Source organism: Scleropages formosus, chromosome 12, assembly GCF_900964775.1.
Source record: "Scleropages formosus chromosome 12, fSclFor1.1, whole genome shotgun sequence".
Lineage (NCBI taxonomy): Eukaryota > Metazoa > Chordata > Actinopteri > Osteoglossiformes > Osteoglossidae > Scleropages > Scleropages formosus.
Window position 1 is genome coordinate 7,760,811 of NC_041817.1, and position 16,275 is coordinate 7,777,085.

Here is a 16,275-nt window from a genome sequence, read left to right on the forward strand (position 1 = left end):
TGAAACCCTCTCATCTGTGGAATTTTGAATGAAGTTTGCTTAAAAAATAATTTATGAATTTGTGTTTATAGGTTATATGGTAAGGAAATAAAGGTGTGAATTTATTTTACAGCTGCCTGAATTTGTGATACAATGTCTTACATCACTACACTGCTCATATTTGCAGCTTAACTTGACGTTGTTTTACTCTGCATCTTTTTCTCATACGGAAGGAAGCTACATATTGGGTTTTTTCCTCTTTCTTCACCGTGAGAACGTAATACGTAAAATTAATCTCACAAATTAAGATGTTGCAAGATAGGGGAAAAAAAACTGCAAGTACTCATCAGCATAACTCTTACGTGCATGTTCTTCGTTGCTTAAGTAAGGGTTCCCTGTATTGCAATATTAGACTAAGCACAATGTACTTGGTTCATGGTGCATAAAGGGCTGAAACTAGTTTGACTTAGAAATGAATTAATTATTTGCAGTAAGGAAGACCTAAGGTAATGAACACAGTGTAACCTGCTTCCATTTTTAAGTTCCATGTATATATGCCTAGTAACTTCTGTAAAGCACCTGCAATAGCAATGGAGGGTGGTGCTACTTCCTTCCTATGTGGTGATGATGTTCAAGCGCATTAGCTTTAAATGCACTTGGGATGCCCAACCTTGGTCCTCGAGAGCTGGATCCCTCCATGATTTTGAATTTAAGTGCCTGATTTATACCTAGAAATAGGAGCATACAGTATGTTTCCTTAGTGACTGGGGTTTGACACGCTGATTCCGTACTTAAAGCAGTGGTGACTGCTTATTGCTGAGGTTCTCTACTGGAATTTGTTCCACATCATAATGCAGATGGACCGACTTTGGATGTTTCAAAACTGTATCCGCAACAATTTAAATTCTCAGCCGCTATCAGGATACCAGTTCTGACAAAAGTCCAAATACACTGGCCTGCAGCAGGGGAGGGGAGAACTCCTGGTTTATACTGTGGAAGGGTTGCCCACCGCTGGCCCCAGAGTAAATGCACTTCAGCTGCACCAGGTGAGGAGACGTTATACCCAAGATGCTATTTCCATAAAGCAATCAAGAGCTGATGAGTCAGTGAAAACCAACATATAGTATGGCTCCCTAGCACCAGTGTTGACCATCTCTCTACTGTGGTAATTCTTCCTTGTTTCATCCACTGAAGATGCTTTAACAGCTTGTTAATACTTGTCAATAACTATTTTGAATCTGGTTTTAATTAGCAGTGTCACTTGATGTAAAACTTCACATTACCTGATTTGTTTTATAGTGGATTGTGTAAAAGCTAATCCCTGATATCTTGTGTGTCTGCCTGGTTTTTTTTTTTTTTTCTTTTCTACCCTGAATTAGTAGAGTGGCAGTTAATATCGTCCACTCAACTTGAATTACTGAATTTAACATATTTAGCACACGAGTCATAGGAAGATGTTTGAGTGTGATGCAGAACATGCTGCTTTTGTGTGCATTCAGCCTATATGTTTTTTTTGCTTGTTGGGATGTCCCCACACAAAAGTTTTTTTTTTTTTAAATATTTCTATTGTTTTGGCTTGGCTTATGAATCATACTTGGTTAAACTGTATGAAGACTTGATGCAATCTCATCTGTAACTATTTTTATTATAAATGTACATCTGCCACACATGTTAAGGGGTCAAGTTTCATCCAAACTAAAGTGAATTAAGTTCAAACTCTCATTTTAAGTAAAAGTCTTGCAATTTCCTGCTCAGTATAGCACTGAATGAATAAATTTATATGTATATATGAAAGTGTACTGAAGAACAGATAAAGAGCTTTATTTGCAAACACATAATTATCAAAGCACAGCTGGTTTGATGCCACTATTTTTCTTGTACATATTTCTCAAGTAGCTGAATATAGAAGTGAGAATCATAGCAAATTCGTAGATGATCATGACAGGTGGTGTTGGTCTAATTTACGTAGCTGTGAGGAAATCGAGAAAAATTAGTCAGAAAGAGAGCCGGACCTGCGAGCAACTCCGAGATAAAACATCTCGAAGCCACAATCGTTTCCAGTTCTGTTAAATTGTTCGTAGGACGTGCAAATGGGCAAGAACGCTAGGAGTGGACGTCGCTGAGAGGTCAGCAGACGTCAACTGCTGATGCAGAGACAGTAATTTTTTTTATTTCAACACAACGTTCAATATATGCTACAAGCAACAGTAAAGGTTTTTTTTTTTTTTTTTTTTTAACAGCCAGACTAAACAAATGCCATATTGACCTTAACTACAAAATATTCACAAATTTGTCAAACTACTGTTCTGGTCTGCAAGCATTAACTGCTTGAGGAACATTAAGTAGTTCAATATCTGTTTAAAACAAGAGTATTTAAGGACAATCTGAATTTTTATTCACAATGTATGCATTTCTGATATTTTGTACCAAGATTCTTAATATGTCAGTTTTTTGTGCTGAGTGGTCAGATAACTATGTGCGTAGCTGATTAAGCAATGGTTGAATGTGGTATTTTCTATTTTTACTGAATGAAACCAAGAATAATACAGTAAATACCACAGTAAATCTGTGCTGCTCACATGTGGTGATTGCTGGTATTACAACTGTGGCTCATACAAATGTCATTTCAGTTTAAAAACATCTGAAAGTACCTCAAGTGTTTGTCATCACAGAAATTATATATATTGTTATGAATGTATATACACTGATTCATGAGCAATGAAGGCATTGCTATATAACATGTCTAAAGACCAAAACATTATTTTACACTACAGGTTATAAGAACTTGCACAGCTCCTGTCTGTCACTCTGATTTCCAGTAACAAATTTTTTTTTAAGCCACTATGACAACATTTACATTTATTTATTTAGCAGATGCTTTTCTCCAAAGCAACTTCCGATGAACTCTATGTAGTGTTATGTAGGACAGATGAGATGGCGGCGGCAGCAGCAACGTACGCATCGCTGCGGGGACTATGACATCGCACTTTGGTTCGCACACTTCAAGAAGCGAAATAATCGAAATGAGAGGCCGTGGAAATGATTACGTTACTGGGCCCTAGTTTACACCTCATTTTCACTTTCTTCAATTTCAGCTGCAAGAAACAAAATCAGTGCTGAAGGTATACTTATATGATCGATACAGTACTGTTGGGGCACATTTATAAAAAATAGAATTTTAATGTGATAATATAAAAATATATTTGCATATGGATTTAAAACAAATTGTGATGTATCTGAGGACCGAGTGCCTTTTCGAATCTTGACTCCATGAATGGTTTACACGCAATTTCGGTGGATAGATTTGCGTGCCATTCATAATCTGCACTACGCTGCGTTGCCCACACGTGCAACATGACGGTACACTCCTGCGCGACTGCTGCCGTGTACTTTTCACGTACATGGCAACACATGCTAAATATAGCTGTGATCCGGGTTTCTTCCCGGGGATGTGGGATCCCTTCCCCACGCAGTACCCCCTACCCCTGCCTGTTTGGACTGGCTCCGCCCCCCTCGCATCCACGCAACAGGAAACTCTACAAGCAGCATTCCTATTGGTCAGCTTGTTGCTAAGGCAGTAGTGGATTTATTAAGTTAAGTGATGGGGAAGCTTGCCGGAAACACAGCAGGGGTCCATAGTCTCCTTGCCTCTCTCTATCTCTCTCCTCCTTGCCTCCGTCACCGTCTTTCGCGCACACTTTAAAACGCCCCGTGGACGGAAGCGGGGACGCACTGGCACGGCCCGCTGGATGAATGAGCCATCCCTCAGGAACCACTCGCGCACAAGGGCATAAATACTGCATTCCACTACGTTCCCAAGTGCACGGCTTTGTCCTCATAAGTGCCAACGGAGCCGCTACTGCGATTTTCGCGTGATAACAAAATGGCCCTACGCTACTGCTTCAAATTGACATGAATGAGCCCAAAGAAAGTGCGAAGGCCTCAGGAAACAACTTGCGTTTAAGAAGGCTGTCCGTACGTGTGGCACGTTCCCCGAAGGACAGCAGCGCAACACTCGTCCGCTTCCAACTACCTCCGCGTCTGTGGCCGAGGATGACGTTCTCCAAGTGCGTAAGAGCTGCACAGCTACCTCCATTTCACACAACCGGCTCGATTCTGACTTCCCCCGTTACTTGCATGAAAGTAGTTCCATCTCTTGCATTCGCAATTGTAGCCCTGGTGCAATTTCTGTTTTCAAACTTATAATGCTAGCCCCCGATGGCCAAGACCCGGACATCACTTGAGAAACGTACAGGGAAATGTTTGAGTGCATGCCCATGCGCAGGTCAAAGGTGAAGACTTGCAGTCCCTAGTAACTTCTCTTTCTGCCATTCTATGAGATTTTCAGAATGGAAAGCCTATGCTGATGATCCGTTCTTGCATAATGAATGAGAGCGGGAGGGGCAGTTCTCCAATGTCCCCGAGGTCCCTCGTGCTCACGATGCCACGGTTTGCTGCCTCGTTCAATGAGTGCAATGTCCTGTCCGCTAATCCCAGGCCTCCCCCCCAACACAGACTGTCAGGGCCTGCGTGACACACCAACCATGAGTTGGGCACCTGGACGGCCTGTAACTAATCCTCACCCCAACGCAATGACAAAACCACGTGAAATAATCCCCTGCCATATCTGGCGGAGAGCCCGGCACAGTATTACGTGCCCTTGAGGTGTCCCTTTCCCTGCCTCCCGCCGTCCTGTATTTACCACAGGGAGGGGGTCACTGAGCTGGAGGACAGTGCATTTCACAAAATGACATTGGAGTGACGTAACAGCTCTCACACTGGATAACAATAAGCATCATTCATTCATCATTTAGTATATTCCCCACTCACTGTGTAGAGCCTTCTGAGGTTATTTGCTGTTAATGTAAACATACCTTTGAGTTCAAAATGAACTGAAGAGTTAGACGGATGTCTCCTGGACCCATAGTGGAGCATGTCAAGCAAAATAAGCCACAGATGTCATCTAAAGCATTTTGAACCCATTCAACATTACGTGTAGCATTATCCCATTCAAACAAAAATCTTGCTATATTTGGCCATAAATTCAGATACTAACATGGATAAATTGTCCAGCAGAGATGCTTTCAGAAGGGATAAAAATCCACACTAAAGCAAGGCTTGGAGATGCTGTACTGCCCTTTACTTGCAGTAACACAACTACACATAACGTTTTTTTTTTTTAACCCAAATCTTTGTAAAGTACCACAGAAAAGGTTCGAATGACTCGAAGAAGGATAGGTCAGCAGCTGCGCGGGTCCAAGGGCTCCCTGCCCAGAAAGTGAGAGAGCCGTCATCGTCATCACTGTTCCGGAAGCCCCCGTCTCAGTGACCAAGACCCCCGTGAGGATGAGCTGCGGGAACGCCATCCTTCTTGCCCCACTTACCGCTCGCCTCAGTGATGGACCGCAGAGCATGTTCCCGTTAAGACGTCGTCTTAATGATGCTTTCCTGCTTTGTGTCAGCAGCCGTCCTCAGGAAATGCTGAGTACAAACGCTTGTTTGTACTATAGTACAACCCCTGTCAGCTACAGCGTAATGTTTTATATTGTGAACACTGCTTAGTCATTTACTTCGTCCTCACTGCTTTATGTTGCTTATGAAACAGATGGATCATTACTTAAAACGGGGACTTTGTGGGTACTGATCCTTCTGCACTTCCAACAATGGGCTACTTTGATCCAAAGCTCATTATTGAACCTTAGGGTTAAAAGATTCGAGCAGAAGGACTGCTGGAGCCTCTGTCAACATAAATGAAGTTCTGTTAACTTTGAGCTACAGTCCAGATTATTTTCCCATTTTACTTCCACACAAATTTTTCCATCACAATGTCTCAAAAGAGGAATACAGCAGCGAACATGTCCAAAAATACAATTCATAACAGATTTAAGTAGGTCTGCGTAAACTCTGGCTCAAAATCTGAAGTTAAATTGTATATATCAACTAAACAAAAGCATACCATTCATTATCTAAAACCACGTGTCTTCGGACTGTGGGAAGATCGCCATGAGAACACGGGGAGAACATGCACACTGAGCTAGATTTGACCTTGCACCTAAACCCACAGCTCAAGATCTGTGGGGCATCAGCGCTACCTGCTCTGCCACCCTACCCACCACAAAAACCCTTTAGATAAATTGCAAGTATCTGCAAAACAAGTCCCCAAACTTTCCCATGTACTCTGAGCTGAATGCCACTTTGGCCAAAAGTGTCTGCCAAATCAATATGTATGTGTGGTTGTCCGGAGCGGGGTCGCAGCAAACCGGAGCCTAACGTGGCAACACAGGCCGTAAGGCCGACGGGTAGGGGACACACCCAGGACGGGACACCAGTCCATTGCAAGGCATCCCCAAGCAGGACTCGAACCCCAGACCTGCAACACAGACATAAATACACCATGTTAAGTACATTAAGTACACAGTGGAAAGATTAACTTTAGACTGGCCACATGCTGCTGACCCCTGGGTAGCTCCAGTAACAGGTAGGAATAAGTGGTTGGTCTTCCTGTGATCAGGTACTTCTTTGTGTGCAAGAACTGCTAAACAAAAGTGGCCACAGCTGCTGAGATCAATCTTTAGTCAATCTGTCAGCATACAGCATAACGTATAACACATGGTCACCATACAAAGAGACCCCAGCCACCTGTTGGGCCTCACACACAGCTCGAGACATATGTACAGAATTTAGATGGCATATTTGATAACGCATATGCTCGTGGCGCACGACCTCGCTCCCCTTTCCTGGGAACACCTAGTACTAGCATATGGTAGGGAGGTTGTTTGCCGCAGATTTTCCTGCAGTCCTCAGTTGGAACTGGCACTTACTAGTCCCCAGCCTTCCTCAGCAAGACTCCACCTCTATAAATAAGCAGTTTTATAGCACAGACGACAGGCAGCCGAGAGGAGCATGGGTGAGGGGTGCAAACAGCTGCTGGAGATCTCCTCCTTTCTCTTAGCACCTGTTGCCCATTGGGGTCTTGCAGTAGGACCTCCCTGCTTCCTTCTGCCATGATGATCCCAAGGCCACTGGTGCGCTTTTCATTATTACATTATGGATGATTTTTAAATCTGCACTATAAAACTATTTCCACAAAGGTTATCGTCGTTATCTTGAAGAAGCGATTTAACGTGGTATTTTTGAAAGGCACTGTAAAACAGTGATGTCAATCTTGACAGAAATGGACTTCAGAAAAAATCATTTGCAGTTCTGTTTTCACAGGAGAAGTAGGCAGGAGCTCTAAGAAGCGATGGCTTTACGATGGCCACCAGGCACCGTTCGCACGCCTCGAGGGCAGTAGTCATTGTGGCGCTTTCCATCTCTACGCCTTTCAAACAGGGCTGCGTGAACAGTGGAGCCGAGCCGATGAAGCCGCCCTCTTATGAAGGAATAGCCTGGAGACACTCAGACAACAGTAGAGAAATTTTAACAATACTGGAACGAAATCCTCCAAGGGTTTTAAAATAACCTCCGAATTAAGTGTCTCGGAGAATGGGAAACTGGTTAACACACCAAAAGCACCGTATCCCTCATTACATAGGCGTGACGACAAGAGCGTTATTCTTCGGATCACACCTGACCATCCGTTAACAGATACATTGCCGTGTAGGGGCGAGAAAGTGTGACACACACACTTGCCTTGGAGCAGAGACCTCGCCAGCTCGCAAACTCTGCTGACACACTGTTCCGCAGCCAGATCCTCATGCCTTCAATGGACTCCTAATCGTATCAAGTCTTCCTGAAAACTTAAGTCAGTTTCCTCAGCAAAGAATTCTTTATTTATCGAAAAACTTGGTAAGAGTATTACAGCAGGACACACATGAAACAGCTGCCATTTCACGTAACAAAGTACAGGAATAAGAATATAGTTAACATTAATATATATAATATATACATTATATATATTATATATATGAAATAATTGGACATGAGTATATAGAGTATACACTCAAAATTAATAAAAAACTATTGCTCCCATATGGTTTCATAAATTCTTTGCTGTGGAGAAGAGTAAAATTAAAAGGGAAGGAAAACTTTCACATCAAGTTAAATGGACTGTCAACAGTAGGGTAAAAAATACTTTTTAAAGTGCAAAAACATGTGGCAAAGAGAATAACACATTCTAGTCTGCTGGATTAATAAACTGTAAATTTTGTTATCCAGAAAGTCACAATGAAAGCTGTTCTGCAATGGTAATGAAAAATAGACTGCCACAAGATTCAAATGTTGCCCACTGAACTGTTTTTGCTCAATATACACTTTTCTGCTCAAAAAGTAAATAAGATGTGTAGAGTTGATTAATACCAACATTACATTATTCAGAATATGTAATAAATTAACACAAGGCAGCTCCAAAATGGAACAGGCATGCAAATTTTAACATACTGAAAGGACCGCTGCAGACATCTGGATGTGGAAAATCTTACGCTAACTTAACAGAAGTAACTGAAAACGAACAGCAAGCTACTCACTTCAGATGTGGAAAAGTTCTGGACTTACACAGAATGAGCTGGGTATTTATTATGAGGACGGGATAACAGGGATCTAATATACCTAACGTATACAGGCAAGGTATTTTGTTATATGATTTTTTTTAATAATAGAGCTGCTGTACTCTTCCATTATTTCTTGGAAATAAAAGAAACTGTAAAGGGGGGGGGGGGGGGGGGGGTCATGTCAAATCTGCATCCCAGCTTAGTGTGTTTAAATAAACCTTAGCATTAAGAATTCTGTATTTTATATATACTTTACACTTATTTAAAAAATAATTCTGTGCTGGTTAATTCAGTTTTTCTTTTTAAAGTATAATCTCATTTCGGTATAGTTTTCTTAAATTCATCCATCCATGCATCTCTGTCCAAAACACAACTGCAGACGTCGAAGAAGTTGTTCGATGAAACCAATTACTCAGTCCACGCAAGGGCAAAGTTGAAGAATTACCGATGCGGCCTTGCAAACAGTTCCAAGGTTGACGGATTAAAAGGTGATTCCCTTGAATGAAAGGAAAAAAAAAAAAAAAAAAAAAACAAAGAGTCCTATGGTTAGTCCTTAAAATTCCAAATGAAAGTGCAAACAGTCATCCGTAGCCCCTTACTGGGCGGCACTGTGGCGATTCCAGGGCCAACGTGCTTGCTCTTTTCCTGGCTTTGAGGTGTTGTACAACTTTCGGGAGGTCCGGGACCATTTGTTCAGATGGCGAACGTGCACGTCTCGCAAAATAGACTTTTGGTTACAAATCGAGCTGAAGTTACGGCCCTAACGGCGCAAATGACGACACTGCAGAGATTCTAGATGAGGTGGTTGGCCAGCTGAAGATTTTTTTTTTTTTTTCTGAAGAGTTATTGAGGTGAATCACATTTTATCCCAGCCAAATATTCCAGTTTTCTGATATGGATGTGCCGTCACTAAGGAACTCGATTGCAAGCGGAAGTTTTTTTTTTTTTTTTTAAAAAAACTACCGTGAGATTGGCTCGAACCCGTCCTCAGAGCGGCCGCACGCATGTGGACCGTGGAGGTAGAGGCCTTTCTCTGTCCGATGAGTCGCACGACTGAGGCGCCATCTAACTCTTTCAACAGGCCTATACACACCTATATACTCTGCAATCTTTTATAGGATTTTTGCTACCCAACCGCCAAGGTCTGGGAAACTGTCTCAATGTATAAATATATATTTATGTGTATGTATAATATATATATATAATTTTTTTTCTGTGTGTGTTTGTTTGTAATAAAACAAGGGCTTTAACAAGAAGCTGCTGTGTTAGCTATAGAGGCTGTGAAACTGAGCTGCTGGCTTACAAAGGGAGGGAAGGCTATTTCACACATGTGACCATGAAACTAAAGTTGTTCGCGCCCGATGAGCACCTCGGTTTCACTCACTATCAGCTCAGCTCAGCTCGCCACCTACCCCCCTATCCCCCTTTTTTTTTTTTAAATTTCTTTTTTTCTTTCTTTCTTTTGTTTTAAACACACGATTCGTTCTCCGCTACGTCTCAGTCCGCTCTACTGTATTACTTTACTCCACGATATTAGTCACGAATGTCCGGCGGCGGGTGGCCGCGCGCTCGTGCGCGCGCTGCCTCAGTCGTCCTCCGCGTCGTCGCCCTCCGACTCGTCCGCCCTCCGCTCGTACATTTTGTCCCTCTGCCGCTCCTGGATCTCCTTCATCTCCTCGGCGTAGCGGCAGAAGGCGCCGCCGAACTTGCTCCACGCTTTGAACGGGACGGTGATGGAGTTCCTGTAGCTCGGCTTCACCTCGCTCACCCGCAGGAACACCCCGTACTTATTGGACCCCACGTCGAAGAAGAAGCGCTTCGAGTCCACCATGATAGACGTGCCTTCGGGCAGCTCGCCGTAGCCTCCGGCTCCCCCGCCGCCGGCCAAGTCCTCGTCGTCCCCGCCGTAGTCGTCTATGAGCTTGGCCAGGGCGTCTCGGAACTCTATCAAGCCCTGCGCGGGAAGGGCGATGGTCTGGCCGGACTGCATACCGCCGCCCGGGCCTCCCCCTGCCACCCCGAAGCCGGGCCCACGGTTAACGGTTTGCCGGATCCGAAGGAACCTCCCGCGCTGGTTCTCTTTTAGATCGAGGTAGTATTTTCTGTTTTCTCTCACCAAGAACTCACTTTTTAAGGCCCGCCGAGGCCCGCCGTCCTCCCCTCCAGAAGACTGCGCGATCTGCTCGGGGCTGCTGGGCCCCAGCTGGGCGTAGTGCTCTATGAAATCCCCCAAGTAGTCACGAAACTCCGTCGCCACTGACATGGAAAGGGTCAGTCGACTTTTGGAGCCCCCAGCTCCGACCTCGGCGATCTTGATGAACCTTCCCTTCGAGTTTTGTTTCACGTCCAGGTAAAAGCGCTTGTTTTGGATGTCCAGTCGCTTGGACGCCAGCTCCTGGGTTTCTTGCTCCCGTTGAAAGTGCTGAAACCCGCCTCCGCCGCCACCTCCGCCACCACTACTACCACCGCGCTCGCTCCCGCTGTCTCCATCCGCCATCTTCGCCACCAGCAGCCAGCTTCTCCCTCTTGCGTACCTTCCCCCTATCCCGGTGCACACCCCCCTCAGTGGACGTGACGTAGTCCCGCCTGCTAAAACGTCATTGGTCGCCCTTTTGCCAATCACAGCATCGTATACTCAATTCCTCTTCTTACTGGTGAGAATTTGTTGCCAATTACCCACATTTCATACACCCCTTTGACATGATTGGAGATAATCCTGACTTACTTGTAATAATTTCCCTCTCCCAATTGCCTTGCTCTGTTGCACTGACATAATGTCTGTCGTCATCCCATATTTTCTCATTGGTTATTGTTTGTTGTCATTTGGAAATTTCGTTCATCCATACAGTAAACAAAACTGCTGCAAATTAATAGCAGGCATAAAAGAAATGTCACTTTTAGTATGTCCATATGTAAAAACAATGTGTCGTCGAATAACGTGCGCTTTCCTAACATATATGACGAAATGTGACACTTAAATTGACATTTCATTTGACACATAATTTAAATCATTTAAACATTTTCTCGATAGTAAGATGGGATATTGAAGTTATTAACTAACCATACAATTACATTTCCTCGAGAGGGCGTCACAGTTTAAAAAAAAAAATGACCTACGTTTTTTAAAAAATGCTCTTTAACATTTAAACGTAAAATTGGACACTGTAGTACATTTGCTATCCATTTTCTGTGATACGTGCATCTAACGATGATTTAGTTGAGTACTGTAATTGCATCGATTTGTTTTGGCACCTTTCGGCTCTTTCCTAATTTGTAGATCCGTGCGCAAAAAGACAGTTGAAGTCGACGTGGGGGATGGGGGAGAAACTCATACAAACAATGACACCATTGGCTAGGAATATTATTCAAACCAACATCGAGAGCGCCTATTGGTGGGTCTCTTTCGGTGGCGATGGTTCTCGCGACGAGGCTGGCGAAGGGCTTTATTGTTTCTCTTCGTCTCAAGCAGGAATTGCTGCGAAGGTCTGGATTTTAGAGCAGGAAAACTAGTGTAGTGTTTATAATGGTAAGACTTTTATCCTCCGTTTATAACTTTGCCTTATACGCTGCAAAACATGTCTACAGACCGTGACGGGCATGTTTTATTTTGGTTAAGTTTTTTTTCGTTAGCTTACCACATTTCCAGCTGTCTCGCTAAGCTACTAGCCTAGTGAGTGTTTGATATTGAATGCTAAAGGCTAACTAAATGCCAAACGGTGTCGGGACCGCCACACGGAACTTTTTTATAGAAGAAGATGCTCTGCTTAGCGCACACAGCACCGGACTGTCTTTTTTTTTTTTTTTTTTTTTTTTTTTTTGTTTCTTTTTTTTTTTTCCTGGTGGTTATAGCCCCGTACTACCCAACTTATCTTACTTACCCGTTCTCGTCATGTGACTTTAATTGGTTGCTTTACCGAACTTTGTGCGTAAATTGTCGGATTAATAAAGTGAAAGATGTGTGCAGGAAAAAAAAAAGGTTTAGCGTGACGAGACTGCGGTAGAGTTGGTTGAATGCGGTAGACTCGAATTAGGATGGCTAATTCACTTAAAACCGACATGATTTTACGTTAATCAAAGTATCCAGTTGCTATCACGACGATATCGGCATTTTACGTGAGATTGTATTTGTTGAAAACGTACTGGGTGGAATATTCTGATATTTCAGAGGGTTGCAAAAAAAAAAAAAAAAAAAAGTCTGTTGGCGGGAAAAGCGAGTCTGACGTGTGTGCGCGCGCGCGCCAATAATCCCGTTCAGCCCGGCGGACGTGAACTTTTGTCTCATGCGAGAGTCGCCGTCACTTAGTAGTGACAGATTGTAGCGAAAAGGGGTTGATTGGGTATCTCGTGAATAAGGAATGTGAACAGGACTGTATGTTTCTTCCGTGCCCAATGCGAGTCTTGGCTCCGTCGTTGCGGACACATAGTTGCTCTTCGGCGGCGCGTACCGGCGGCAGGGCTTGTAGGTGTCCGCGAGGCAGCGCGCGCCGCACTTGCCATGCCGGGGTGCCCACAAAGTTTAGATCGCTCAAGCGTGACATTAAACTTATCCAGTTATTTACTTCTTACTGATAGTTGGAGTCTGAGTCTTTCATTCCCAGGGGGTCAGACCACTACTTGGCTATTTCAACTTCTTAAAAAGTTGAAGCTCTAATCCTTTGTAAATAAATAATGTGGGATTATTTTTTAATAGGGTGAATGCATATTGTGGAAATAAGTTCGTGCTGTACATTTGAAGAGGAAGTTTCTCAGAGAGGAGTATTTGTAATGAATAAACTTTGCTAATGCTGTGTCTTATGTACTGCATTGACACATTGACATTGCTTTTAAAATAGTCCTAGTGGTGGGTGCTTGATGCTGTACCGAATTTCATCATGCCATCAAGTACTGTGATGGGACACTAATGCTCTGTTTGGATTAAACCCACCTTGTACTTTCTTCCAGGCTGCTGTGGGACTTGACAAATGTAAAACTAATGCAAATAGATATTAGTAACCTTAGATCTGTGGGTTGTTTTTTAAGACGTAGAAATGTGTAGTATTTTCAGTCTGTTGTTTCTTCTCCCTCCAGGCTGGAGGAAAAGCGGGAAAAGATAGTGGGAAAGCCAAGGCAAAGGCTGTGTCTCGTTCACAGAGAGCCGGCCTGCAGGTAGGCTCAGTGCAACTGTTGCTTTTTTGGTCACATTACACAAATGGCTTGTTGGGTTCCTTGTGTTGATGGGTTTTTTTTTTTTTTTTTCTTTTTCCCCTCCTCTTTTTTTGGGTCTCTGCTACTGCAGTTCCCTGTGGGCCGTATCCACAGACACTTGAAGACTCGTACAACAAGCCATGGAAGAGTAGGGGCTACAGCAGCTGTGTACAGTGCAGCCATTCTGGAGTATCTCACTGCTGAGGTACTGACTTCTTGTTCTGTTAATTCTTTAGGAAATCTGTAAATTCCAATACATCCACATGCAAGTAGCAATAGAATAAATATTTCTATATAAGAATTACATCTGTTTACATGTGTTTGAGACAAACATGGTAATAGTCAGTATAATACCAGTTTAATGTAAAGTCATTGTGTAGTGAAGAGTGTTTCATTAACAGAATTGGTGTTAAAGTTAATTTTTGCTCCCTTGTTGTATGGTAGCATCATTAGATGTGATTTGTTTCTAACATGTTTGTTACAGGTGCTGGAGTTGGCAGGCAATGCCTCTAAAGACCTCAAGGTGAAACGTATTACCCCTCGTCATTTACAGCTGGCCATTCGCGGAGATGAGGAGTTGGACTCGCTCATCAAGGCCACGATTGCTGGCGGAGGTGGGTGTTAGGGGTTGGCTATCCCCATACCTTTACCACAACTGCCTTTCCATCTGAAACAGGAGGGTTGTAATTCATACCTTTAGCCTTTATTTGGCTTGGCCATGTGTCAGATCAGGTTTGCTTGTCTTCCTGCAGGTGTCATCCCTCACATCCACAAGTCTCTGATTGGAAAGAAGGGCCAGCAGAAGACTGCATAGAGATGGAGTTAGCAGAGTTGTGTGTCATCAAGAAGAAATGGGCAGGTGGATAACTGACTCTGCCAGGGTTCCTTTTTCTTTTTTTAGCATAAGTGTTAAGATTTTACGTTGTAATGTTTCAAAACTTAGACATGCAAAAATAACTTTTTATTATTTTAGACTGATGGATTGGGGGGGCTTGAATCTACTGTGACAGCAGTTTGTTCAATTGGCTAATGTGCATGAAGTGTTTTATACTGAGAAATGGAGTTGTTAAACCATTTTTAAAAAAAACAAAGTTTGTGTTCGTTGTACTTGCAGTACTGTTCGTAATTTTCGGTGTATTGATGGAATAATATCCATTGACTTGTCATGACTTACAGGATCTTGTATTATTTCTTGTAGATTTTTCAAGGCAGTACAGTGCTGCAATAAGAAACTGAGCTCACTCTTAACCTTTTGTTGGTTCTCTATTTTAGTATTTGAGCTACAAGACAGTAGATGAAAGTGTAGATGAAGGATTTTTTTTTTTTTTTTTTTTTTTTTTTTTACAGGTTTTTGTTTTCTCATTCTGAATGGTGGTAGCCCTCATACCCAAGTGAACAAGGAGTTTAATATTTTTCATGTAACTATTACTTAACTGTTGTATTTCAAACTCTTATCCTGCTAGCAGCTGAAAGTATGAACACACTAGTAAAACTGGGTATCACACAAGTATATGTACCGTACATTTCACACTGATTTGACTTCAGATGAATGTAACTAGGATTTTTTCCAATTTAGTCCATGTGTTTCTCCCACTGGGCTTGTTGTCTTCCTTCGTATTTTGCTTGTAAGTTTCTGATTGCTGCCAGTACCACGTTCCTTTGTTGGTGTTACACTATCTTGAAAACCTGTCTAACTCAAAGTCAGAAAGCTCTAAGGATTTTCCATATACACCATGCAGCTGCAAAGTATATTGAAATGTGTTCTCTCCCCTAGCAGCTTTTTGTAGGAAGTGTGTAAATGTGGGCTGTATTAGACTAATGCAGCAGTTGGAGTAATGGATGGGAGTATTACAAATGGAGGGGGAAAAAAAACAATGTGGGGGTCACGCATTCACACCTCTGAAAACATCTGCAGTACTTCATAGCGTGTCTCAGTTCAAAGTAGCTGACACTACCACTAACTGGTAGGAGCACTCCACTTGCAAAATATTCAGGTAAGGGGGGATTGGCTGTAAAGTCAAAAATAGTGTTACACAGTTCAGCATATAAACCTTAAGTGATGTGTGATCATCTTGAGTTCATGTTGAAGTAAATGCTGAAGTGTTGCTGAAATTAGTGTGGTTATAAAATATACACACGCACACTGAAACCGCTTGTCCCAAGGGGGGTCGTGGCAAACCGGAGCCTAATCCGGCAATACAGGGCGCAAGGCTGGAAGGGGAGAGGACACACCCAGAACGAGACGCCGGTCCATGGCAAGGTGCCCCAAGCAGGACTCGAACCCCGGAGCACAGGCCAAACCTGCTGCACTACTGTTCTCCTGTTGTTATAAGATATATAAATCTGCAATATATACTGTACATATAGTTCAGGGTGTCCACTATACACTGTTACTAGGAGAGGGCTCAGGTAGGAGCACACGCTCCCATGGTGTGCTATGCGCTCAGAAACATCTTTACATGGGGGGAAGAGGTGAGACCGCCTAAGTGAAAGGCGCGTGCACGTACTTCCGTTTTTCCGTAGTGAAAAGAAACGCGGTCTCCCCCGTTCCCGCGCTCGGCCAGTAGAGGGAGCTCTAACATCAGGCCCGTGCAGCCGTCCGCTGGGACCATGTGGCGAGAGC

The 16,275-nt window shown here is 43.2% G+C and overlaps 2 protein-coding genes across 2 annotated transcripts; one reads left to right on the top strand and one right to left on the bottom strand.

The window, feature by feature from the left end:
* Window positions 1–7,728: 7,728 nt before the first annotated feature.
* LOC108940350 (transcriptional activator protein Pur-beta-like) lies at window positions 7,729–11,015 on the bottom strand. Its single transcript, XM_018762449.2, has one exon. The coding sequence runs from the start codon at window positions 10,963–10,965 to the stop codon at window positions 10,054–10,056; it is 912 nt and encodes a 303-aa protein (XP_018617965.1). The 5' UTR covers window positions 10,966–11,015; the 3' UTR covers window positions 7,729–10,053.
* Window positions 11,016–11,880: 865 nt separating this feature from the next.
* Window positions 11,881–14,900, top strand: LOC108940363 (histone H2A.V). Its single transcript, XM_018762478.1, has 5 exons — window positions 11,881–11,994; window positions 13,536–13,613; window positions 13,744–13,857; window positions 14,137–14,266; window positions 14,405–14,900. Exons 1-5 carry the CDS (start codon window positions 11,992–11,994, stop codon window positions 14,464–14,466), a joined length of 387 nt encoding a protein of 128 aa, XP_018617994.1. The 5' UTR covers window positions 11,881–11,991; the 3' UTR covers window positions 14,467–14,900.
* The last annotated feature ends 1,375 nt before the right edge of the window (window positions 14,901–16,275 follow it).

What these genes read in the sequence shown, in the direction of transcription:
- LOC108940350 (XM_018762449.2), bottom strand. Translation starts at nt 10,965, where the DNA reads ATGGCGGATGGAGACAGCGGGAGCGAGCGCGGTGGTAGTAGTGGTGGC.
- LOC108940363 (XM_018762478.1), top strand. An exon ending in CACAGAGAGCCGGCCTGCAG is followed by an intron (nt 13,614 to 13,743) that starts GTAGGCTCAGTG and finishes CTGCTACTGCAG; the next exon opens with TTCCCTGTGGGCCGTATCCA. An exon ending in TGGAGTATCTCACTGCTGAG is followed by an intron (nt 13,858 to 14,136) that starts GTACTGACTTCT and finishes TGTTTGTTACAG; the next exon opens with GTGCTGGAGTTGGCAGGCAA.